At 44.2% G+C, this 26,045-nt stretch overlaps 1 protein-coding gene across 1 annotated transcript in view; it reads left to right on the top strand.

Annotated features, from left to right (window-relative positions):
* The window catches only part of GABBR2 (gamma-aminobutyric acid type B receptor subunit 2), a 989,086-nt gene that overhangs the window by 176,985 nt on the left and 786,056 nt on the right, over positions 1 to 26,045 (top strand). Inside the window, exon 2 of the mRNA XM_090039096.1 lies at positions 17,555 to 17,692. Within this exon, the coding sequence (XP_089895222.1) occupies positions 17,555 to 17,692 (138 nt within the window). The remainder of the gene's footprint in view (positions 1 to 17,554; positions 17,693 to 26,045) is intronic.

The following is a 26,045-nucleotide window of genomic DNA, read 5'->3' as shown; positions in this document are numbered from 1 at the left end:
CCTGTGGTAGGCGGAAGCTAATCCACAGTAATGCATCCCTTTCACTGGAAGCTAAGACTATAATTTTCATTTTTCAAGGTGTATGGGTATACAGTTACTGCATAGCAGCATATACCCAATAAAGCCCCATGTCATTTTACCTTGAGGTAAGGTAATCTGTCCATGCCTCAGATCCAAGTTTTTGCTCTGATGCAGATCAAGTCTCTCACATCCCGAGTGCCTTGACCACCAGACTACACAGTTTATTCCTCTCTCATACTATTCTGGTGGAGCTGTTCCATTTTGCTTAAATTTTAATTGGTGGGAAGGGGACAGGATTGCTGACTTGATATCCTCCTGGTTTGGGATGTGAAAGCCAGCTGTAAAGAAGCTCTCTTTATTTATATGGGGTTTCTAGGCAGATGGTTTGTGGAGTGCAATCCTGTAGGGAGTGGCCTAGAAAGGAGCAGAGAAGCTCTCCTTGAATCCCAAGGAAATGGACTCCTGTGCATAGACCTGTAGGTATTAGAGACATGCCTGCAGACAACCCGAGGACCAAAGGGATGTTTTATGGTGGGGGTAGGGGATGACTGTCCAAAATACTTCTGTTTCATTCCATCTCAGAAACAGAAGTTGGAACCTTAAATTGTTCATCATGAAATATTTTTTTTCTTTCTCATGACCCAGTGACTCCCCTACAGCTTAAGCTAGGAGTGCAGGTCTTGCTGGCCTTTGTGAGGACCAAGGGGGCTTTCCAACTATAATCTGATGCAGTTTCACGGTCTTGAGTGGGCACTGGTCAGAATGACGCATGCTATTGTCACTCACCCAAAGCATTTAACAAGTAGTTCATTGTCACCTATTCTAGCCTGCATGACCTGTTGATAATTATGAGTTATAAAGTAAGATTTTTCTATTTTTTATAGTCATCTTAATTCGGTCCCTCCGGTTTTTTGCTGCAGGATTATTGAAACCATGTACACAGATAGGGTCAGTTCCATCAGTTTCTGTGCACTTCAATTTTAAATGCACTAAAAAGGTGTATAAGTGGTTGTTCAGTAACTATGTGATTGTCCAGTATCTATGTGAGAGGCAAGGATTTTTGTGGGTTATATATTTTATTGGACTAACTGCATGGTTAGGATAAGCTATTCTAACTTTATCTCAACCATACAGTTGGTCCAATAAACTATAGTGCCGCAAAAATCCTTGCCTCTCTAAAAAGGTATAAGGTTTTAAGTCAATAGAATTCAACAGCGAGCCTTCTCACCTGCTTCAGGTATTTGTTCATCCCTACAAAATTATTGATAGAAGAAATCACTTATTTTATTTAAAACATGATTTGGTGTTTTCTGTGGTCTCTGAAAGGTATATGTGAATAATATTAATGAACTGCATAGTAAAGTAGTATAGATCATGTCTCAAATGTGCATCATTCAATGTGTCATGAATTGAATGCCCTAATCAGTATCTTTACTGATTTAGTGACCCTCAAGAAGTGTTGATAATACTGAAAGACTAATCAAACTGTAGTAAGTCTTAGGCAGAAATAAATATTTTCCAATCAATAGCTTAACAGCCTCAGAACAAAACTGAAGAGTAGTCATTATACAAAACCTTTAAAAAGCTAGTTTCATAACAAATCATTCATTTATAAAAAGTTCAAGCAAAAGTTGAATGAAATGATTTTGAAGTTTTCCTACAATAAGAAGCACTTTTCATTATTTTGTATTAAAAAATAATGAAATTGAAATGGGGCACTTAACTCACTTTAGATGAAGAAAAGGAAGGCAAGCAGTGTTAAACATGATCAAACACAAAAATCTCTCTTGTGGTTTCTTCGTTTTATATTCTAAAATAGTGTCCATACCTGAAAAGAAAAGAAAGCTAAACTTAAGCTATTCGTTAAGTAGTCCCATGCAGCGTGGCAAGATTTGTTTTACTCTTTCAAATCGCCTGGGTCTTTTTTATGAGAAATGGACTATAAACAATGAATGAGAGTGCAGGGCATGAAAAAAAATGTGAAAGCACCAAATGAGCCAAGCACCAAACAGAACAAGTGACACCAGTGACTGGTGTTAACCTGTCAACATTATTTCCATTTGTTTCTCAGATTATATTCGAGTCACAATCGACAAATACCATGGGGATTGAGTCTACACTAAAAAGTCCTGCTCTGTCTTCAGCACTAGAAGTCTGCACGCATTTCCTCTAAGGCTGCAGAACCCCCTTTTCCTGGCAGCAGTGCTACATCGCCTCTCCAAGCGACAGAAGTCCTTGGAGCACCATATGGCACCTGGCAGGACAGCCTCCGTCAGCCTTAGCACTTCTCCAGCAACCATCCCCTTTTCACTGCGCCAACTGCTCTGGACACCAGCTTGAGCAATAATGGCCAAAATTCAAACTGACTGGAAGCCTGGCCCCAAAGCATCTTGCCGAACAGCATTCTGCAATTTTAAAAACCCTCTTCCTGCCAGCACATGTGTGTCAAACAGTCAGCATGTCTACTAGTGCTGACAGGCTTGCAAATAAGGCCCATGCTTCTCTGTGGAGGTTTCAGGTCACCTCAGTGTTTGGCCTAGCCAATCCCAGCTCCAAGGCAATGGGAAAAACTGGCACATGTCAGATAAACTATCTGTGGAGATGCAGGCCAGGGCCTATGAGAGAAGCAGTAGCCAGTTTGCACTGTGCAGCTAGGAAAAACACCTTCAACAAGTATGCTGCTAGGTGTTTCTCCACAACAGACATTTAAGTCTTCACCATCTCATGCTCCTGAATGGAGGTACATTCAGTCCTAGGTAGGTAAGCCACCACAATTTCTACCTCAGTGATGGACATCCAAGGAGAGCTTGCCGGACCCCGAGGGAATATTATTGGCAATGTATGCCAAAAAGAACAACTTCTCTAACAAACAAGAAGAGGATGGAGATCCTGTCCCATTTGGTCTCCTCCAACAGTCAGCTGCTATTTGAAAGCCAGGAGACACAACACCAGGGGACACAAAACCATGAGGGTTGAGAACAGACTTCCGTTAAGTGCTGCAGTGTTTTGCCTCTCCCACCATCTGCCCATTTCTTCCAACATGTGGCTCTACCTTCATCTAAATGTCATGCCCTCCCAACTCACAGCCAAAGGAGTAAAAGGGGAAGATGGGTTTTTAGCACTGCTGTACTGACCACTGGTTGACCAGGATCATAAAAACAAAGCTAAAAGAGAAAGGTCTTCCTGGGGAAAAAAATCTTGCAGCATTTTATACATCATTTATAATGTATACAATGATGTATAATTTATTATTGTATACATTATAGAAGCAGCACCAGTTCTACTGCTGGTTTCACAGTAGGACCCATTCCACATCATATATCTTTTCCAGCAATGCTCCTCTGTTCTAGAAACTCAGGCCACCATGTTTTTATAACTGTGCTTCCTCAGCAAGATCCCCACCTTGTCTGCCTATCCTGACTGGTGTCTGTATGGATGCAAACAGCTCTCTTATTCAGAGATCCCATGAATCTATGAATAAGATAGCTGGTTGGGTCGTGCTGTGAAACCAGCAGTAGGTCTGCATGGCTTCCTGTCTTTATTGTCAGTGTCCTTGAGCAGGTCCCCAGGAGCTCTGCCCAATTAACAGTGATACAGGGACAGAAGTTTCCTGTCAGAGGCCCTGGTTCTCATGGAGGACTTCAATCACCCTGACACCTGTTGGGAGGGCAATACAGAAGTGCACAAGCAATCTAGGCAGTTTTTGGTGAGTACTGGGGACAACTTCTTGATGCAAGTGCTGGAGAGGCTAACTAGGGTTCCTGCTCTTCTTGACCTGCTGCTCACAAAAAAGGAAGAATTGATGAGGAATATAGAAGTGGATGGCAAGTTGGGTAGCAGTGACCACAAGATGATGGAGTTCAGGATCTTGAGGGAAGGAAGGAGAGCAGCAAAGTACAAACTCTGGACTTCAGAAAAGTGGACTTTGACTTATTCAAGGAACTGATGGGGAGGATCCCTTGGGAAGCCAGTCTGAGGGGGAAAGGAGAGCTGGTGAGACCATACTGAGGGCACAGGAACAAACCCACCTAACTCCTAGGTGGGTAAGCCACCACAATCTCTACTTTAATGGTAGACATCTGAGGAGAGCATCTCAGACATCCAAAGATGCACTTCACCTTCTGTTTCTCTTTAATTTGTAGGTAAATCTCTTTTTAGTGCTGTCAAGACTGCCGGTGTATGACTTCATGAACCATGACATGAACAGCTATGTTGAGCCCCCTATACTATCTACTGGCATATCTACCTTCCCCTCTGTGGATGAAAAAGACTGTTTTCATTCACAGCCTGTTAGAGAAGTTCCTGTGCTTGAATATGAATACACTGTGCATTTTCCTAAACCAGTCAGCACTACTGTCCATAAAGCAGCCTATGTGATCCATCAGGGCCTGCATCGCCATGGAGAACACATTTCTGTTTGGACTTAGAGGCTTGGAAATGTATGAGTCTCACCTGTAGTCCCACTGCAGGTCTGGAACCGTATTGCCTCAAACCCCGTATTATGTTGTCAACCATTGAAGTCATGACGTCTTAATGTCATACAGGTCCCCAACTACTCAGTATCACACATGGTCACCGTTTTCCACAGTGCAGTTGCCACTCCTTGTACAGAAACAGAAGTGCTCTTACCCGTGTGTCAGACTGCTGCAGGGCAGCAGCAAATTTAGCAGCCTTGAACCTGCATAAGGTTGTCATGGCTGGTCTTCCCCTACATTCAGGACCATGACAGTCCATGTCAATCTAGTGGACCCTGAACTTGTGCTTGATCATCTTTATGTGGTCTGGGTCAACTGTCACAGGGAAGCAGCTCCACTTATCTACTGCCCATTACTTCTCTGTGACTTCCCAGTGCTGCTGCTGTCCATTCCTTTCACTTGGGGTGAAAACACGTGAGAACAGCATAGTCCATGGTGAAGGAGTCTCTGATGCTAGAGATTCCCTGGGGATCCAACATGAGATGAATGAGGGTGGAGGGGGGGGACTATGATCATTTGAAAATGGCATTGCTCACGCAAGGAGGCAAAAGAGCTAAAGAAGATGGAGACAATGCATTGTGCATCTTTCATGGCATCCCTTGGGGAAATTTGGTCATCCCATGGTGCTGCCAAACTCCATCCCAGGATGCACTGATTTCTCAGATTCTGCAAGTGGCCCAGAGATGCCTTCCCAGGTTGTATTCATCAAACAGGATAGCTTGCGGTAGAGACATGTAGCTCATATTATCTGAACTTTTTAGCACATATAAAGTCTAAGTCTGTTCCATTCTGGGATTTTCCACAAAAAATTGGAGGCAACAAAACAGCAGCTAGTTTGCATCGATACATTTAAGTGATAAATGCTTCCCACACTTGAACACCAAGATCATTAACACCTTTTGAAGTTGATTAAATGCCAAAGCATGGCTGATGCAGTAGAGGAATTTCAAAAGCCTTTTATTGCATGTTAGAAATACCGGGTCTTTAATTGTTGAATAATAAAATTATGTTTCTCTTTGTGTGCGTAAATGGCAATTTTCTAGCTCCGCACTTGGCTATTTCATGGCCCTGGCTTTACACTAGCCTGTGTGACTAGCTTGAGCATGTTGGTTAAGAACACTTCTGGTTCACAACCCTTCTCAGTCAGAAGAGCTTAAGTCTTGGTCTGTAGCTTCTTGGGTGATTGATTTAACCAGCTATTGGGACTAGGAATTTGGTGGCGAGGGGCAACAACACAGGAGCCCCTCCTCCATTTAATATGTGTCCTGTGTTCTGGCTAGATTGATTTTCATCATTTGAATGCAGTTTTATGTCCAGGATGGGCATATGCCTAGACAGTGGAAAGCCTATTGAAACGCATGCTCACACTGCAGGGAAAGAAGAATCGTTACCTACATGTAAGTGTCAACAGTTCCACGGATATGGCTAAAAAGCAGCCATTTAGACACACAAAGGGAAATAGAATTCCATCTGTAGTGCTGTATTAGAAAATATTTCAATATTGTATCATTTCATGGTAAGAAAACAGCATTTCTGCATACATGGTACCCATATAGACAGTGCATGTGTTAAACTCCATAGTAGAGATAGCAGAGGGGAAGCCCTCTTTCTTGTCAGATTGGAAGGCAAGGACTTTCTTCCAGGAATAATCCCACCAGGACAGGAAGCAGCTGGAAGCAATTAATGAGATCCCAACCTTAGCAGGAGTTTGTCTCAATTGTGACTTAAGGGAACAGTTTTACATATCCTCTGCCGAACAGGAAGTAGCTGTTTATCTTTCTGAGTAGAGGAGGCATTTTAACTCGCTTGTCATTGTGAGAAAAGGTGAAACTCTTTATTTTAACCCTTCTGAAAAGGTAAAATAGCAGAGAGTGACTGGTTGCTGTGGGTACGTCTGCCTGTGCTTTACATGATGTGATACCCTCCAGAAAGTAGAACATTCTCATTTTGGCTTCCCACTGAATTTTGTAAGTTTGGGAGGCATTTTTCATGACAAACAATTTTCTTTGCGGCATAGTCAAGCAAGGGAAGTTCTACATGTAAAGACATTCAGTCATTATATTATATGAATAGATATATGAAAAATGGTTTTTAAACAGTCCTGTTTCCTTTTTAGTCCTGAAATAGTATTTCTCTTTAAAAATTCACTTACTCTATATACACACACACACACACACACACACACACACACACACACACACACGTATTTTCTACAAAACCCGGTGAGCAGTGTAACAACGCACGATTCCAGGATGATGCTTATGGAGGTACCAGAAAGTCCCTTTGTGTTCAGATGGCTAGCAATGTTAAGCTGCAATTGGAACAGCGCTATAAATAGTTCTTTTAATGTAGAGCCAGGTTTTAGTTTAATAAGAATGGAGCCCTCTTGCATTATTACGTGATACCAGTGATAAGTTTGAGACTTATAGCAAGGAAGGAAAAACAGAAACTATAAACAGGTGAACCCATAGGGACTCTGGATATTTGGTGACCCTCACCCCCCTTTTCTACCTAGAATGTGCAAGTATGGAATCAGTGGGGGAAATAAGATTATATGTAGAGCTGACTGACAGAATACAGAATAAAGATGAGAAAATTCAAATGGAAGATTTTTCTTTACTTTCCAACTGGGGAAAAGAGAAAAAAAATGAGTGAGAGACTCTTCCTTTGGTTTGATACATAGGAAGAACTGATAATGGTTTGAATATTGTGACTCCAGAGAGCATGAGACACTGTAGTCAGTGGTTTCAATAGATCTTTGATTTTTAACCTGAAATCAAGCAGCCAAATTTAGAATAGGTGTTTATGTTAAGGAAGCTAGGAATTCTGGCATTACTGTAGAGTTTTAGAAGTATTAAAACATTCACAGTTAAGAAATAGGATCATGTATAGGACATTAATTCAGCTGCTATATTGAAGACTATGCCATGCATTCAAAAAAACCTCTAAACAGAACATACTACTTCAGTTCTATTGGACTGATGCAAAAGTAATCAGGTTCTGTTGTTTTATGACCTGGGTTTTGCAGATGGCAAGACAAGATATGATAATGGCACCTTCTGGCATTATCTGTAGCAATAACCAACTTGATTGTAGCTGTGTGGTAAAGCTGGGCAAATGAAAATCTCAGCAAAATGAGACTAGAGAAATGACCAGCTGCATGTCATAAAGCATTCTGACGCAACTGGCCAAATGTGGGCTGTACATAAGCAACCCACAAAATAAGATGTTAGTGCTTTGAATTTATGTTCATTGACACAGAGGAATTCCATCCAGTGTTGTGCAAGTAATGAATTGGATCACAGTACAGAACCAGAATATTCTCATGATGAGAAAACAAAGGAAACCATTACCATGGACACTACTTAATATTATAACAGGTATTTGACATATTTAAAGATTGAGGAACAGGTACTGCAAAGGAAAGAATTTTGGAAAAGCCAGCAAAAAACCAGTCTATGTGTAGATGCCTAACCTTGGTAGGCCAGTCCTTAAGTAGTTGCCTTATGTAAGAACTAATTTAGTTTAGTAAGAGTGGGGTCCTCTTGTCTTCTTACTCAACAAGGAATGCATGTAACAAAGAGCTGTTACCTACTTGGCTTAAAAACTGGAAGGGTGTTAGATTTTTAAACCTTGCTATTTCCATACATATATTTTAGATTCTTATTTCTTCTGGGCAAACTTATATAAGGTCCTAGTTACAACCAAATTTATCTTATTTTTATGTAAATTAAATAATAAAAAACCCCAAGTAGCATATTTTCTCCTTCAGATGCCAGCCACCCATCACCAAATGTATTACAAATCAAATTCACCCACCTCCAAATGCATCAGCCTGTCCTGAGTGTCTGTGAAAACAGATGGCTTTGCATCCTACCTGGCAGGTAAACAGACTCAGGATGTTTCAGAGGAAAGAGTAGATGCGTGGGATGGAGGGAACAAAAATGGCAGACCTATCAAAGTAGAAGCTCTGCCTACAGCTCCCTTTTTCATATACCGTGGGGGGCTCCAGTGTGAATGCTTCTGCTGCTATTAAGTGTGGCAACATGGCACAGCAAAAGAAGAGGCCTCTCAGGAAGGAGGGGACATTTAAGGCCTTATAGGTGAGAAGCAACTTTTTCAACAGAACCTGGAAGGCAAAAGATAATCAATGGTCATCCTAGAGCAGTGGTGGTATATTCACAAAGATTTTTTTGCAGAGTGCAGCAGTGTTTTTCTGATCTTCAGCTACTGAATGGCTATGAATGTTTGCGCCATGTAGCATGTATCACAGTCACTGGGTGTGTCTACACAAGATGCTTTACTGTACAGTAATCTATTGCACAGCAAAGCATTACGGTCTACACATGCATAGCATTTACTGCAGGGTATTTTAGTCTACTGCATGGTGGTTTACTACTTGTAAATAGTAGATTAACGGTGCAGTAACTACTGCTCAGTAGTGCACTGCTGACTGGGAGTAAATTACTCCTGGTCAGCCCAGACAGCAAGGGGCAGGTAAACTGTTCCTTCCCTTGGGCAGCAATGTGTCCCAGCAAGGACAGAGTTGAGCACAACCTGCCCATGCAAGTCCACTGATGCACACCACACCCTGATCAGCAGACGGGGGGCATGGGGCTGGGAAAATGACCCCTCCCCCACCTGGGACATTCCCCCTCATGGGGCTGGGAAGCAACAGCTGGGGGAGGGGACATTTTCCCAGCCTCATGTCCCAATCTGCAAATTGGAACACAGGACTGAGAGGCAGCTGACCAAAAAGTGGAACAGTTTTCCTTACCCTGCCCTCTCCCCCTCCTCCCTGCCTGGAAACTAGGCCCTAACTCCAGTGTCCCCTGCCAGCCTAGGCCTAGCACCTAGGGGAGTTTGGAGTGCCTCTTGTTTGCTGTAGTGGGGCAGAGCAGGGCTGAAGTAGTCCTGCAATGAAATGCTTCCTTTTGGAGCAAATTTGCTCCCGATGGGCACACATGTAGACCCCCTCCAAGGAAAAGCTTATTGCACATTATTTTACTGTGCAGTAATCTTATAGCACATTAACATCTTGTGTTGACCTCTCCACTCATACCCACATTTTTTAAATGTAGTGTTGTAGTTAGGTGTCAATCTGCTTGACACATTACGGGTTTCTGGTTGCAGATTGTAGCCTAAGGAAATTTCAAAGGTTCCAGTGCACCTACATATTTTTGAAAATTTCTCTAGGCCCAAATCTGCATTTTTAAATGTCTAAAAATATGCTTTTAAAAATCTAGCCCTCACTGACATAAAAAGCTAAGTCCTCTTGTTAAAGTGACTTACAAACTGAGGGCTTTGCCCTTGTCTGTAGTGAGGTGTGCGGCCCTCTTCCTTGGATCTCTCAAGTGCGTTTAAGGACTCTTGCACCAAGAGGAAACCAGCTGCCATTGACCCCTGCTTTACCTGTGGCCAGTTAGGTGCTGTGCCTTGCGGTTGTGTGACAGTGTTGATTATGTAGTTTTAGTAATAGGTTATATAGGGATTTGTATGTGATGTTTTGGATAGGGAAGATTCTGCCTCAGGCAAAAGGTTGGGCTTGATGACCTCCAGAGGTGCCTTCTAGCGCTACTTTTCTATGATTCTCTGTTTATATTGCTGCACCAGTGTGTCCCAGCAAGGACAGAGTTGAGCAGAAACTGCTCATGCAAGTCCATTGATGCATACCACACCCAATCAGGGCTGATCCCCTGTCACTGCTGCCAGCCTCTCAAAGATTGAAGGCTCAGGCATGTGCAGGTTGCTGAACCTCATCACGGCTCCTGCAGAGGTAAAGAAAAGTCCTAAGACTAATTGGTAGTCTCACAGCAATGTACAGAATAAAAACTAAGTATCTTGGAAAATTTGGGCTCTCTTAAGTGTAACAGACTTACAGATTGGGATAACAAGTTTCCTGACGTATAAGAAAGGTTTGCAACTTTCTGGTCTGGTGGAGATGGAAAAAACAGTCATGATTGCTGTTATGTGTTTATTTAATAGCGATGGAAGTTTGGTTACAAATCACTGAATCAACTTTGGTTACAAATTGCTGAGTACTCTCAACTAGAGGAATCTGTGTAAGAGTGGAGAGAAAATTTAAGAGATACTAACTAAAACAAACAACCCAAACAACCCCCCCCCCAGAATAAAAGACCTCCCTCCTCCAAAACTATAGGATTCAAAATATTCTGTTCTTCTATGAGGAAAGAGTGAGAAATTTATCAAACCTGCTAGACAGAAGGAGATGTTGACTATTCTGTTTTCATTTTTCATGCATGGGTGTGTCTACATGAGACCTCTACTGCAGAGCTGCCTAATTAGCTCCGCAGTAAAGCTTTTCCATGTCTATACATGCGTGCATATAAGGTTGCAGTAAACTAATAAACACTGCCATAGGTTAGTACTTATAAATACAAGTACCATCCTGCAGCAGCATTATTTAGTGTGCATCAATGCACATGTAGACACTGACAGGGCTGGCTGGGGCATGAAGGTGCTTCAGTGCAGAGGCTGCCTGCTGGCTATTTACAAGTATTAACCTATGGTAGAGTTAATTAGTTTACACCAAAATCATATTAATTTGGAGATCTTTTTAAATGTGTCCAAAAATCTTAAGATTTTGGAATAACACATTTTATTTTTCTTCTCATTTTATATGTACAACATATGCACATCCCAGTCACTGCTTTTTCACTAATACTTTCATATTCTGATTGTATTTTCCACAGACCATATTTTCTGTGAAATATTAATTTCATATAACTATAAAAATCAGCAGCCACATCAAATAACTTGAAGTTAATATAATAAGGAATATACTATCATTAGAACTACAGAGTGATAGGTCATATATGACCTGGCTGAAAGTGAGATCAGGTTAAGTCTTGTGCCAAGAGTTACTGTTTGAACTATTGTTGAACTTGATGTAGTTGTAAAGTAATTCAAGTCCCACTTGAGATAAATTGCTCTTTGACTATGAGGAAGATCCTCACTCAACAAATTGTATTCTTAATTTCATAGATTTCATAGACTTTAGGGCTGGAAGGGACCTTGGAAGATCATCGAGTCCAGCCCCCTGCCCGAAGGGCAGGTAGTCAGCTGGGGTCATAGGATCCCAGCAAGATAAGCATCCAATTTGCTCTTGAAGGTGTTCAATGTAGGTGCTTGAACCACCTCCGATGGCAGGCTATTCCAGACCTTGGGGGCTTGGACAGTAAAGAAATTCTTCCTTACGTCCAGCCTGAAATGGTCTTGCAGTAGTTTATGACTGTTTGACCTCATCATCCTTTGGGGTGCTCTGGTGAACAAACGTTCCCCAGATCCTGGTGGTCACCCCTGATAAACTTACAGGTGGCCATGAGATCACCCCCGAGCCTGCACTTTTCCAGGCTAAAGAGTCCCATGGCTTTCAGCCTGTCATCGTAAGGTCTGTTTTCCTGACCTCTGATCATGCGCGTGGCTCTTCTCTGGACTCTCTCAAGCTTCTTCACATCCTTTTTGAATTGTGGAGCCCAAAATTGGATGCAGTACTCCAGCTGCGGCCTCACCAAGGCCGAGTACAAGGGGAGAATGACGTCCTGGGATTTGCTTGAGAAGCATCTATGGATACACGCCAGCATCTTGGTCGCTTTACTAGCCGCAGCATTGCATGGCAGGCTCATGTTCATCTTGTGGTCAATGATGACCCCCAAGTCTCTTTCTTCTGTAGTGCTAGCCAGAGTAGCACTGCCAAGCCTATAAGGATGCTGCAGGTTTTTCTTCCCAAGGTGGAAAACCTTGCATTTTTTGGTGTTAAACACCATGAGGTTCTCATCCGCCCATTTGCTGAGCCTGTCCAGGTGAGCCTGGATCACCCACCTTTCATCTGGTGGTCCGCTCCTGACTCCAATGTCCACATCATTAATGAAGATGTTGAACAATATGGGTCCAAGGACAGAGCCTTGGGGGACCCCACTGGTCACAGGGCACCACAATGAGTGACTGCCATCAATTACAACCCTCTGGGTCTGACCACGGAGCCAATTTCCCAGCCAGCGGATCATGGTGGACCCAAAGCCACAGTTGGCTAGTTTCACCAAGAGGTGATCATGGGATTCCAGATCGAAGGCTTTTTTTAAGTCAAGATATATGACATCAATCTCATCTCCCTTGTCGAGGTGATAGGTCACCTGGTCGTAGAAGGAAATGAGATCGGTCAAGCAAGACCTACCCACAACAAACCCATGCTGGCTATCCCTTAGGATGTTGGCATTGGCCAGTCCATTAAGGATGGCCTCTTTAATAAAATTTTCTAAGGTCTTCCCCAGGATAGAATTTCTATCGTTCGAGTTTACCAGTAGTCCAGCAAATTAATAAGGGAGTTTGTGCCAGGTTTTTTTGCACTATTTCATCAAAAAATGCCCACGAAGTACAAAACTGCATCATTTGGGACAAATGCCAATAATAGTTCTATTTGATATTCAAATAGAACCATTTTTTAATAAATATTAAATCAGTAAGAAGATTAATATAAGCTTGCCAACTTCTTAGAAGAAATCTCTGTTCTTTTAACAGAAAACAACACAATTAGTATTCTTTAAAATGGAATGATATTAGTAAATTAACTGTTTTATTTAACTGTGGTAATGAAATATTGGAAGCAGCTGTACCATTATTTTTACAGAGATCATATTTTTAAAAGACTTTGTAGGAAAAAAAATGGAAGAGAATTAAGGAGAAAAAGCTTCCAGGAAACACAGAAGCCACCACAGAACCCATAAGCAATCTGTATCAGCTCATAGTCTCACCTAGAAACAAAATATTTGATTTCTGTGGTATGTGCTACTAAAATTCTTCCATTTGGTATATTTAGAAAATTAAACTGTTTCTATATAAGGCATCATAGAAAAGCTGTGATTGCTCCATCTATTTGTATAATCACATCGCTTGACACTCTGGCTAATTTTTGTACCTACTCAGGGTCTTGTTACACATTAATTTTAGGCAGGTCTTGGAGCTGTTAAACCCTGGATTGTTCACATACTAACACTTGAAACTGCTGTTAAGCACTTTTTAGACAACTTAAAGTTACACTACTCCAGGGCAGAATTATCTCTGATCCATGTTGCACAGCTCATGTTTCATTAATGTGTGGGCGCTGCTCCTATGTGAGCTGCCCAAGTTGCAGTCCTCAAGCATCCCAGGATTCATTGTCCCCTACTCCCTCTTGTTCTGTGTGGACAAACTTTCCATTGCCTGAACTCTCCTATCCAGGGCATGGCTCTAACACCAAGCCAACTCCCCCTTCCACTCCTGAGGGTGCAACTTTCCCAACCCCAGGGGTGCCATCCCATGCAAACAGCCTGCAGAGCACATGTCAGCTAGCCAGGCTGCAGGACATGGACAGCTATAGGAGTGGGGTCTAGGAGAACAAGGTAGGGTTACCAGATTGGGTCCCCATGAGCTGGGGTCCTTCCTGCGTCAGGGGCAGTATCTCCCCCAAAAGTGCCTTCTCTCACCACTCCCACTACCCAGCCACCCCAGGAAGCATGACCAGCACCCCCACATCCCAAGTCCAAATCCTAGTTTATTAAAAGATGAGAACTTCTTTATTTTACCTTTTTATTTCTTTAATTTTTTTTATACTTCTTTTTATTTTATCCTTCAGTGGTTAACTTTCTTCATTTAACCACCCTTCCCCCACTCCCATTTCTTTACCCACCCCAGTCCCGTTAAGTCTCCACTTCCCAGCTTCATGTTCCCAGCCCCCCAACCCATCTCTTACATACCTCTACCTAGAGCAGGGATATATGCCTGTCCTGGCTCACCAGCCCTGTAGTGACACATCACAGTTGTATCACCTAGCTTGGCCCTTACTTGTGAGCCATGCATGTCACAGCTGTCCAGGTGGAAAATTTTTAGCCTTAAGGCAGGACTGCTCCGAACTCGAGCTAGCACTAACACCAATCAACATTTGAGCAGCTCAGAGTGCAACATGTACCAAGGCCCTCGCTAACTGCAGTAGAACCCTTTAGAACAGGGGTTGGCAACCTTTTGCTCCTCTGTGCTGCTGCTTGCAACCTGGCCCCACCATGGGCCATAAAGCTCCATACTCCATGGTGATCAGCATATTTTGTGGAGGAAGGAGATGTGAGAAGTCCTACCAGCTACTTCTTCTACTATATAATGTTTACTCGATGCCTTTGGGTTCCAGGGATGTGGGGCTCACTCAGACCTCCATGCCTTTGGGGTTCTGTCCTCAAGTCACCATTCAGCAGAGACCAGTGGGGTGGTAAACAGCTTTATTTTTTATCAGGAACAGGATTGAGCAACTTGCATACTCACAGCTTGCAGGGAGAACTGCAACTACCCACCACCACAAACCATATCCACAGAGCATCAGGGGGAGAAAGTGGGTCATCCCACTGCCAGCCCATTAAGGTACATCCCATATACCACACCTGGGGATGCCTCCTCTGGGTGAAGCATGCTGCAGATTCCCTGAGCTGCTTTGAGCAGGATCTATTCTCTTCATAGGCCACATCAGACCAGTATGCCATAGACTGCTGACCCCTTGTTTTAGAATTAAAAAAATAGTGCTCAAGCCTTTTTAGTTATAGGATGCTAACATAACACTTCCTTGACAAATACATAGGGGGTAAAAAGAGGGTCCCGGGTAATGTGGGGCCCCTGCAGGACACGATGGGCAACTTAGTCATCACGCCAGATGACAAAGCTAACATATTTAACGATTTCTTTGCCTCTGTCTTCCTAAGTAGGGACCAGTTCAGCCACCTCCCTGCTGGGCCCCCCTCGGGCCCCGGGAGAGACACGCCTGGGCCAGGGGTTAGCGAGGAGTTAGTTAGGGTACTTCTGGAGAGGCTGGACGTGTTCAAGTCCGCTGGTCCGGACGATCTTCACCCTAGGGTTCTACAGGAACTGGCCGAGGTCATTGCGGGACCCCTGGCGCGGCTCTATGAGCACTCGTGGTGCTCTGGTGAGGTGCCGGAGGACTGGAAGAGGGCCAATGTGGTCCCTATCTTCAAAAAGGGAAAAAAAGAGGACCCGGGAAATTACAGGCCAGTTAGTCTTACCTCAATCCCGGGTAAGCTCTTTGAAAAAATTATCCTGGCACACATCCAGGAGGGCCTTGCGGGGGAATGCATGCTCAGGGGCAACCAACATGGGTTCATCAGTGGCAGGTCTTGTCAGACCAACCTGGTGGCCTTTTACGATCAGGTCACCAAATCATTAGACGCAGGGGTTGCTGTGGATGTAGTCTTTCTGGACTTCCGGAAGGCTTTCGACACTGTCTCTCACCCTGTCCTCATCAAAAAGCTGGGAGACTGTGGTGTCGATGCCCACACGGTCAAATGGGTCACCAACTGGTTAGAGGGCCGCACCCAGAGGGTGGTAGTGGATGGGTTCTTCTCGACCTGGAAGGACGTGGGCAGTGGGGTTCCGCAGGGCTCGGTCCTCGGGCCCGCACTGTTCAACATCTTCATCAGTGACTTGGATGAGGGGGTAGAAAGCACCCTGTTCAAGTTTGCTGATGACACTAAGATGTGGGGGGATGTGGGTGCACTAGAAGGGTGCAATAGGCTACAAGCTGACCTTGACAGGTTGCAACGGTGGGCGGATAAGAATAGGATGGGGTTTAACACTGATAAGTGCAAGGTGTTGCACATGGGGAGGAAGAACCGGCACCACACTTACAGGTTGGGGAACTCCCCTCTTGCCAGCACGGAGACGGAAAAGGATCTTGGAGTCGTCATTGACTCCACGATGAACATGGGCCGGCAGTGTGGGGAGGCAGTCAAGAAGGCCAACCGTACCCTGTCATGCATCCACAGATGCATCTCGAGCAGGTCCAGGGAGGTGATCCTCCCCCTCTATGCGGCACTGGTCAGGCCGCAGCTGGAGTACTGCGTCCAGTTCTGGGCGCCACACTTCAAGAGGGACGTGGACAATATGGAAAGAGTTCAGAGGAGGGCCACTCGTTTGATCAGGGGTCAGCAGGGCAGGCCTTATGAGGAGAGGCTACGGGACCTGAACCTGTTTAGCCTCCACAAGAGAAGGTTAAGGGGGGACCTTGTGGCCTGCTACAAACTGGTCAGGGGGGATCAGCAGGTATTGGGGGAGTCCCTGTTCCCCCGTGCGCTGCCAGGAGTGACCAGGAATAACGGTCACAAACTGGCGGAGGGTAAGTTTAGATTAGATATTAGGAGGCGCTACTTCACAGTCAGGGCGGCTAGGGCCTGGAACCAGCTTCCAGGGGAAGTGGTGCAGGCTCCTAGCCTGGGGATTTTTAAAAGGAAGTTAGATGAGCACCTTGCCGGGGTCATCTGACCCCGGTGCTCTTTCCTGCCAAGGCAGGGGGTCGGACTAGATGATCTACCTAGGTCCCTTCCGACTCTAGCTACTATGAAACTACGAAACTATGACATTTGACATTTTAACCAGAGGTTGTATCTCTCTAACGTAAAGGCAGGGTATTTCTTTATGCACTTGTATCCACACATAATGTTAAGGTTTTCCATTTTTCTTCTCCATTTGCAGCAGATGCCAATGTGTAATATTTTCTTGTGACAAACTGGTGTTGTCCAAATTCCCTGCCCCCACCCCCCCCCATATTGACATACTTCTGTCACAGCACATTTTAGAAGTGAGTACATTTGCCTGAAAAAAATCTAACTCAGATAAAGAGATAAAAAAACCACTGGAAATGTTAAATGTTAGCACTTATTAACTGCTCCTGGTGCTCTGTTCTTTATGGTACATTAATAACTAGCACTTCCAATGTCTAAATTCTGTCGCAGAGGACAGAAGGGAAGTAGAAGGTGAAGGGAGATGCTCCTTGAAACCTTGGTGCCTCTTGCACAAATGCTAGACACATGGAAGCTCTTTGTTTCAGGAGGTCCGAAACTGAGATTGTCTTGCATTTGATTAGCCTGGGCCTACAAAATCAAACTTAGTCACTGCAGTATCTAAAAGTTTTGTCTGATGAGTAATTTGTTGTTAATTGTTATTGTAATTTATAATCATACTGTCAGTGATTTCCAGTTAAGAATTTTTCCTTTTTTCCCCCCTCCTAGTGTGACAATGCAAAAGGACTCAAAGCCTTCTATGATGCAATAAAATATGGACCTAATCACCTGATGGTTTTTGGTGGAGTATGTGCAACAGTCACCTCTATTATTGCTGAATCTCTAAAAGGCTGGAATTTGGTTCAGGTAAGGAGTACTATATATTCTCTTGCTGATTTTAAAAAAAATTCTCTAAGGGCTTTTCAGTGAAGGTAATAATCATTAAAATAAAACTTGCAAGTGCTAAGCTTGAAGGTCAATGAGGTTCTATATACACATGGACAATAAGTGCAGGTTTTGATTTATTTAACAGTTCCATGATCTGGCATTTTGAGGCCTCAAAAACATATGTAAACTATTCAGAATGTTTATAAGTTGTCTGATGTATGTGGTATGCCTTGGCAGATCAAATACACTTTACTTGATATACTATATTTCCTCAAATATAAGACAAGGCTTGTTGCCCCAGTCAGCATGGGGGAAAAAGGCCCTCTGGTATACTGGTATACGACATGCAGCTTCCCCTCTGCAGCTTCTGTCCCTCCCCTTCCCCCTGCTCACCCTCTTCCCTCTCCCTTCCCACCCCCCAGGATGGAGCAGCCTAAGCAGGGTCTGATAGTAAGGCAGGGGAGTGTGGGAGGAGGGGAAGAGGTAGAGACTGGCAGGAACAGGGGAGGAAGAGGCAGAGACTAGAGAGCAGTGGGAAAGAGGCAGATATGGGAAGTTTGGGAGGGGCAGAGACTGAGGGATTAGGGGGAAGAGGCAGAGGCTTTGAGTAGCTGGGGGTGGGGGGTGCATGGGGCAGGGGAGCAGGAAGGCTGCAGGGGGGAAGAAGTGGGCAGGACAGAGAGCAAGGGGGCTACCTACCCACTAGCCACTGCTTTCCCAGCTGTAGCAGTGGCAGGGGAAGGGGCAATTCAAGGCAACCCTCCAACACTTCGAGTCTATACCTGGAAAATTATAAAAAATATATACATTTTCCATATATAGGATCTATTTATTGGGGGTTGTCTTACATTCAGGCTCATCTTATATTTGAGTAAATACAGCATGTCTGAACGCATAAATTGAATGAAATAGAGAGGTCATTCAGGCAACCTGATTTGCTACTCTGGGGCCTGATAAATCTATGGCCAAAGCTTATTAGAAAGGCTTTGATTAAACATATTACTCAGTTTTCAATAATTATTATTTAAGAAATTCTCTTTGGCCTCAAAAAGAACTGGAGTGAACAAATTCCAAGTTAAAATGATTAGGTGCCCCAGTATTTAACCCCAGCAAGTCATTGTTTTCCAGCTGTTGTCTTCTGGTTCCCTTCCTTTGAGAAATCCTAGGACCTACTCACGCAGATCAAAAGCAGTCATCCAGATAAGACTAATAAAGAAGAGCATCAAACGTCCCTTGTTCTCCCAAGATGTGAGGAAGAGAGCCTAGTCTTTTGCCTGATGGTATCCAAGTTTGCAGTGACCCATGCAAACTAGCTAGTCATCCTGTAAATGCCATTTCTGCTGTTCCCTTGCTTTCCTCTCAGACATGGGCATTTTGGATCTGGTTGTGGGAAGACTGCTTTTCTGCATAATGTTCATGTGGCTAATGCAAGTTTCATAAACCAGTTTGACTCAAATCAGTTATGTCTGATAGTACATTCAACCAGGTTTATCATGAACCAGTTTCAGCCATTTTGAAATTGGTTTATGTGCACTGAGCTTCTGTTGTGTTACAGGTTTAAGCCAGTTTCTGATCAGTTAAACTGGTTTATGTAAAACTTCTGTCCTTAGCCAAAAGGTTCATTTTTTATTCCTTTTGTGGTGAGCTAAGTAACTGAAATGATAGAAGTAGTTTATTGTGTGATTTATGAAAAGTCGCCTTTCATAATATTCCAGGGCAATATGTATATGTGGATACTATAACCATTCTCAAGATATTTAATTTTTTTTTCCTATAGCCCTTTGCCTAGTTTAGTGCACAAGATGGACATATATGGGCTACAACTGAGACTGTGACAGGGGACATGGATGAGGGTGAAAGTGCAGTGAGGGGCATTTTAGTTGGTAGGTAGTTTCCTTGGTGAGGGATGGCAGTCATTACATGTTAGTCAGTATGAGGGAAAGCTAGTGCAAATGCATATGCAAACTTTATATCATCTCAAAGGGTAGTGCCAATGCACTGAGTTGAGAGTCTTTGCATTCCTCTGTTCCCTTCTTGCGACTCCTCAGAAGCCAGAGTTGTGTGTGTGTGCGCGTGGGGAAGTGGGGGTGGGTTTGGGGATTGGGGTTTTTTTGGTTTTGGGGGTTTTTTTGCTTGAGATGTGTCAACATCTGCCTGGAAAGTTTTGCTTTCCTACACATTATTCACATTTACCTCAAGCATGTCTATAAATCTATACTTTTCTCTTTATGTACATGGTGACTTATTGCAAAGTGTTTTCTGAAACTTTCTAAGGAGGTCCTTCATCACAATAAGCTGTGTGGTTATCAAGGGACTTTATTTGTGTTCACGGTACTGTCCTTTCCCATTTTGGCTGGGGCTGTTTTCTTTTAACGTTAGATTTTTCAAATGGTCTGAAAAAGGTCATTCCCACCGTGAAAACAGCAGTGGGAAACAAAACATCAGAATGTATGAAGATCTCATTTACAGAGGCATATGTGGAAAATATGCTCAAGGTGACATAACAGCATCTACGTTACATAGAGGCTCCTGCCATCTGCCAGAACATTTAAGGAGTTGGACACCTCTGTGTTCACTCCTTAACTGCAGATAAGGTGTTGCACCACTAAAGGTTTAAAACATATGCTTTTATGCAGTGTCTCATCAATAAGTAGAGACAAGAAGAAAGTTTCTATTTAATTTTAAATAGCTATGTTTTTTAATATATGTGTATTTTGTAAAACAACAGACAGCATCCGTTTCTGTGTATTTAATAACGATAACTTCAACTAGGCATAAAACATTACTAAGAGCATTGGTATAGTAAGGGGTCACCGCTGCTTGTGCTTAGTATCGTGCAGATGTTGGATAAATCCTAACGTGTCAGTTTCACTTCAGCTTTTATACATTGTTTGATTAAATGATGAAAGCATGTAAATTAATACAAGGTTTGGGAATGTCAGGAGGTTTAATGGTTGGTAGAGCAATAATAAGCACAATCTAGATAATACTTGTAAAAGAGAATATGCTTGCTAGATTATATTATAATAGCAATACATACTTCTGCAAATCAGTAACAATTGCTTATTCAGATGATAGGCAGATGAAGCACAAATACTTCCGCTTACAAGTTTCCACTATAATAAACATCTCAGATTAAAACCTAACTTCAGTAGCAACAAATTTACAGATAGATTTTGGCTGTCAAAGCAATAACTCCTATCCCCTGAAGACTGAAAACTTCCTTCTCCAACAACTTATATGTTTGTACTGCAAGATGTGACAAGCAGAGGGATGCAGGGGATAGGGGCAGAAACAACTTGATGGAATAAAATTATTCACATCAGGCATTTGCAGTAGCCTGGCACTCAACTGCCAAGCAGAGACTCTGAATTTGGCTATCTAATCTGATCTCCCTTTACGTGTGTTGGGAGAACTGCAGAAGTGGTGTCTTCAAACTCCCATAGAAAAACATGTTGATTTATTTTATACTGATCCAGTCTTGCTGACCCAAGTGATGACTATCCTCCAGGAAAGATGGAAGGATGCCACAGCATAGAAAACTTTTGAAAGAAGTGGGGTAGGAAAGAAAAAATAAGAGGGATAGTAAAGGATTGCAGTGATTCCTCATATATCTGTCTGTTCATTAGCAAACACAAAGGTAGCCTTCAAGCATATACCTTGAAAACTTTTTGCGAAGGTTTCTAGCCCAGGTGAAAAGACACTTGTGCTGTTATTCTCCCAAAGCTCTCTCCCCTCCAGAAATAGCAAAAACAAATCAGCCCATATCCATTAGTGTTGTTATTTTTGTTATGTACGTATTTAATGATAGCAGTATCAGTGAACTTTCTAAACAATGCACTATAACAGAATGCCCTCTTTGGGTTTGTTGTTTTCCCTTTTTACATCCTGGTTTCTTTGCTCTCTTTGCCCTCCATCCCCTCCTCCATTTATTCTCCTGTAAGCAAGTTCCCTAGCTTGATGGTTTTTGCAAGAGGGTTTTACTGTATGAGGAGCTCCTCAGCCAGTCTTCCCAAATGAAACACAGTGTTTAAACAAACAAAACAAGTAAAACAGAATCCTGCTTTCCTGTCCTGGACCCCTTTGGCTCTAACCCCAGTGCAGCAAAGTGGCTCCTTCATGCAGTGAGCAGCTCAGCCCACAGCTTGCTTTCCCTTCTGTTTTCTCCCCGGGGGTTTTAAGCTCCCACTGGAGCACTCCTTCATTATCTGAATGCTCTGAAGCTGGGCTCTCTCAACAGGACTGATTTTCTCTCTTAAAGGGACAGATCTCCTTGTTAATCCCACTTAGTTCACTTTCCAAGTTATCTTGAAACTGTTGTTACCTTATCTCATGCCCTCTCTTACCTGCCATTTATATATTTTCCTTTCTTCTTCTACATCATGTTGTATTCTTCATCTTCCCCTTATTGATTGGCTTTTCTCCTGCTTCACCCCCACAATCTCTTTCCTACGGCTCTTTTAAAAATTATCCCCACACACAATCACATATCTATCTGGTTTTAAATAGCGCCTTTCATAAAACTGAAGAAACATTACATGATTCAAAAACTGTATAATAGTGGCAACCATTTCGCTCTGCAGCAAATTGCAACCACATCTAAGGTAAAACACTCTGTGCAAGGTGTATGTCATGAATAACATTACCAGTAAACAGTTTAAATGCAATGAAAAAATTCAAGTTGAAGTGGCACCTCATATAGTATTAAGATGTACTCTTAAAGAGGTAGTATTGTTGTACAGTGACTTTAACTTTCTGTTCTGCTTGCTTCTAGCCACTTTTCTTCCTTGTTAGCCAGGCTTGTAGTTTTGGTACATAAGTAATCACGTTTTGTTTTTTGGGGTTTTGTCCTTTGTCATATTGGTCTGATTTGGTCAGGACATACTGAATTCACTCTTCTGGTGCATTTGTTTTCTTAGCTCTATTCCCATGCATTGTTAAACATCTGTCTATCTGCTACATCTAGTAACCAGCCGAGAAGGTTAGCACACCTTACCCTTCTCTGCCTATACAACATAGGTCATCCCCTTCTCCCCTTGAATGCTGCCAAGTACACCACAACCCCAAACCTCCAAGTTCATACCAGTTGTGCAACCCACATTTCACCTGCACAAATTTTTGCCTTCTGTCTCTTGTCACTTGGGGAACCAAAAGGATTTTATATAGTTGATAACTATTCTCCACTGTTTGTATTATACTTTCTGGTTTTAGTAGGGGTGTACTGATACAGATTTTCTTGGCCTATACCAATAGCCGATTACTGACCAGCCGTATTGGCCAATGCCAATCCAGTAAGTGATATTTACTAATAAACAATGCAAGGCATTTTAAACTACTGACCTAAACCTCTTTTTTTTGGTGTGTTCCAGCAGCCTCCTGCATCTCATGTATCAGCATCCTTGTGCTTAAAAATGGTGGTGGGCTCAAATGAGTTTTAGTTCAAGCGGCCCCACCACCGTTTTTAAGCGCGGGAATGCTGATGCATAAGATGCTGTGACGCTTTAATTAAAGCAGCTCTCAGAGCCTCCCTAATTAAAGTGCCGCCCCTCCCACCCCCTGAGCACATGTAAAAGTGCCAAGTGGCAGCTGCCTGTGCCTGCCCAGCAGGGGCTAGGGGGAAGGTGTGAGATTTCCTGACTGCCCAGGGCTGGGTGGTATCAGGGTCAGGCTCCCCATCTCCTTTCTCTACCCTGGGCAGGGCCATGGGACTATTTTAGGCCTGGATAAATCAGGCCACTCCTCCCCCACCGCCGAGTCTCAGGTCCTGGGAGCTGTACTCCAGCAGTGGCAAGGGCCCCTTCCCCTCCTGGTGCTGCTGTTGCCAGGGGCAGGGTAAGCCCCCATGCCCCATGGGGGAAGCCTAATGGACCTGGCCCCAGGAAGGGCAGGACCCTACTGGGCTAAGGGTAGGGTGACATATGCCCGCCTGTCCTCTCTGCCCCCCTCTGCCATGGCTGGAGCAGAGTTGAGCAGGGAGAGGGTGGATGCGGGCTGCCCTCTGTGGGCATGGGGCTCCCAGCCCTGCTGCCTTTGCCCAGGGAGCCCCCTTCCTGCCTGGCTGCAGGGGGCACAGCTCACCACCCCCACTGCTGCTGAATGGGCAGGAGGTGTGCCGCCATTCTGGGGCTCCTGAGGGAAAGGCAGCAGGGTGGGGATCCCCAAACCCACAATGAGCAGCCCGCATCCATCCTACAAATCTGGGGGGGAGCCCCCATGTCTCCCCAAGGGGGTGCTCACAGCAGTGGGCAGCCCCTCCCCCCATGCCCTCTGGATGAGCCGCCTGTAGCTCCGTCCCTCTCCCTGCCCTGGCCCGGGTCCCATGCACTGCCTTGGCTGGGCAGAACCCACAGCTCCTGCCCCTGCCCCTCCCCCACTCTCTCTCTCAACATGGGGGCCTCAATCTACACCCCCCCATGAGCCTTCCCCATGCTCCTTACCTTCCATAGACTTACCTGCAGGGAGCTGTTCTTCATGATGCCTGGCTGTATTCCTGACCATGTGCATGTGTGCTGTCATGCATGTGGCTCCCCTGCGTCCCACTCCAGCAGCCCCTTGCAGGCTAGAACGCTGTCTGCCTGCAAGGGGGAACCCACCACTTCTTGATCCCTGCAGGATGCTGTGAATCTGGGACAAATGTTATCCTGGAGTCATAAAGCCCGGGAATGGGACTAGGCCCAATTAGGGACCGGGTGGTGACCCAAGCTGAGGGACTGGGAGAGAACCCTACTACACATAGCATGGGGGAGTGGCTGCCTCGGCCCTTGCCAGACTCTACCCCCAGCCCCTGGGGTGCGGACCCCTGGGCACTACAGGCTGAGTCATGCTGGGCTGGGCTGGGCTGGGCCAGACAACTCCACCTGCCCCAGTCACATCTTTGTGGCACTCACCACCTTTTTCAGTGCATGCCCTGGCTCCAGCCTGCAGTCCCACTCCTGGGACACTGTACAAACTGCTCTGCTCCACTCTAGGCCCACTTGGCCTGTCAGTAAGGGAATGGGAGTAGACATGGAAAATGTCTCAGGCCCCCATATCTGGTTTGGGCTCCCTGTTGGTCAACTCACAGGCAGAAGAGAACCCAGGCAAATGGGAGGCCCCAGTTCCACAGGGGACAAGGAACCCAGGTCAGGTGTCCAGGGCTCTGGCCAGAAAACATAATTATCGGTAAACATTATCGGCTACAATGGCCCAAAAAAAGCCAATAGCCTGTAATGTAATTTCCCTGTGATCAGTGCCAATCTGATAGGCAACCAATATATCAGTGCACCTCTAATTTTTAGTGGACCTGCAGTGTGATAGGAGGTACCTCTTGTGTTCTTTTAAGTCTAAATAAATCAAATATCTTCTTATAATATGCAAGCCTAGCTCAGGGGTGTTAAGCACACAAGGAATGTTCATTTTTGTTTTCTACATAGGAACACCTAGGACAGCTAAGCAGAGGCAAGAAAACTCAGCAAGGTTGAGTAAGGAATACTTTCATCTCCTCATTTCAGAGAAGCTTTGGGACCTCATAGCTTTTCAAATCCCTTCCCTCCACCCTGGCAAGCTCAGCTGCCAGTGGGATGTGTACTGCTATTAACTTGCTATCCTCCTAAAGCTACATAGTAGTACCTGGGGAGGATAGGCAGAGGGAATTAAGAGTGCCAAGCTACTGTTTTACTCTTAATTGAATTTTTGTGTAGGAATCTGGCAGGACTTCAGGGGAGACAGCTGCAGTGAATGTTTGCTCCTGCCTAACCCCACTGCTTGAGTTTACACACCAGGCTCCAGGGGCCACAGGGGGCTCCTACAACATGGGCTTCCCTTGCCTGTCTCTTTGCACAAGGCCTGTGTTCTTTAGTACATTAGGAACTATCTTGAGTTGGACCACATGATCTGTATCTAATGTTTGAGAAGTTAGGGGTCCAGATTTAGGGCTATCAGGCTGCCCCTAGCATGGTTTGTTGTTTCCAGTCTAAACAGATTTATGCAAAAGCCTCCTACCAGATAATGAAAATGACACAGATTTTTCTGTTACATTCGAATCTTAAGTTTTATAGTGAAAGACCTGTGCTTTTACTGAAAATAGCTTTAGCAAAATACCTTTTGTTTAAAATTACTGTGCTCCAAAACAGTTTGTCAGCCAGAGTCTAAACAAACAATGAAGGTGATATTGGATTACTTGGAGGGAGAGAGGGATCAACTCTTCAGCTATGGTTGTGGCTGTTTTGTGCTGCCTCCATTACACCTTAAAATTTTCCCATGGCAGACAGCCAAGATTTCTCAGATTATAAAGCCTTGTGAAACTTCTCCAACCTTTGCACTGTGTGGTAGGGGAGTAAATAGACTGGTTGTT

This window comes from Crocodylus siamensis, chromosome 3 (genome assembly GCF_052110815.1).
Source record: "Crocodylus siamensis isolate JL-2025a chromosome 3, ASM5211081v1, whole genome shotgun sequence".
Lineage (NCBI taxonomy): Eukaryota > Metazoa > Chordata > Crocodylia > Crocodylidae > Crocodylus > Crocodylus siamensis.
The sequence above is the reverse complement of the archived record's forward strand: the minus strand, read 5'-3'. Positions and strand labels throughout refer to the sequence as shown.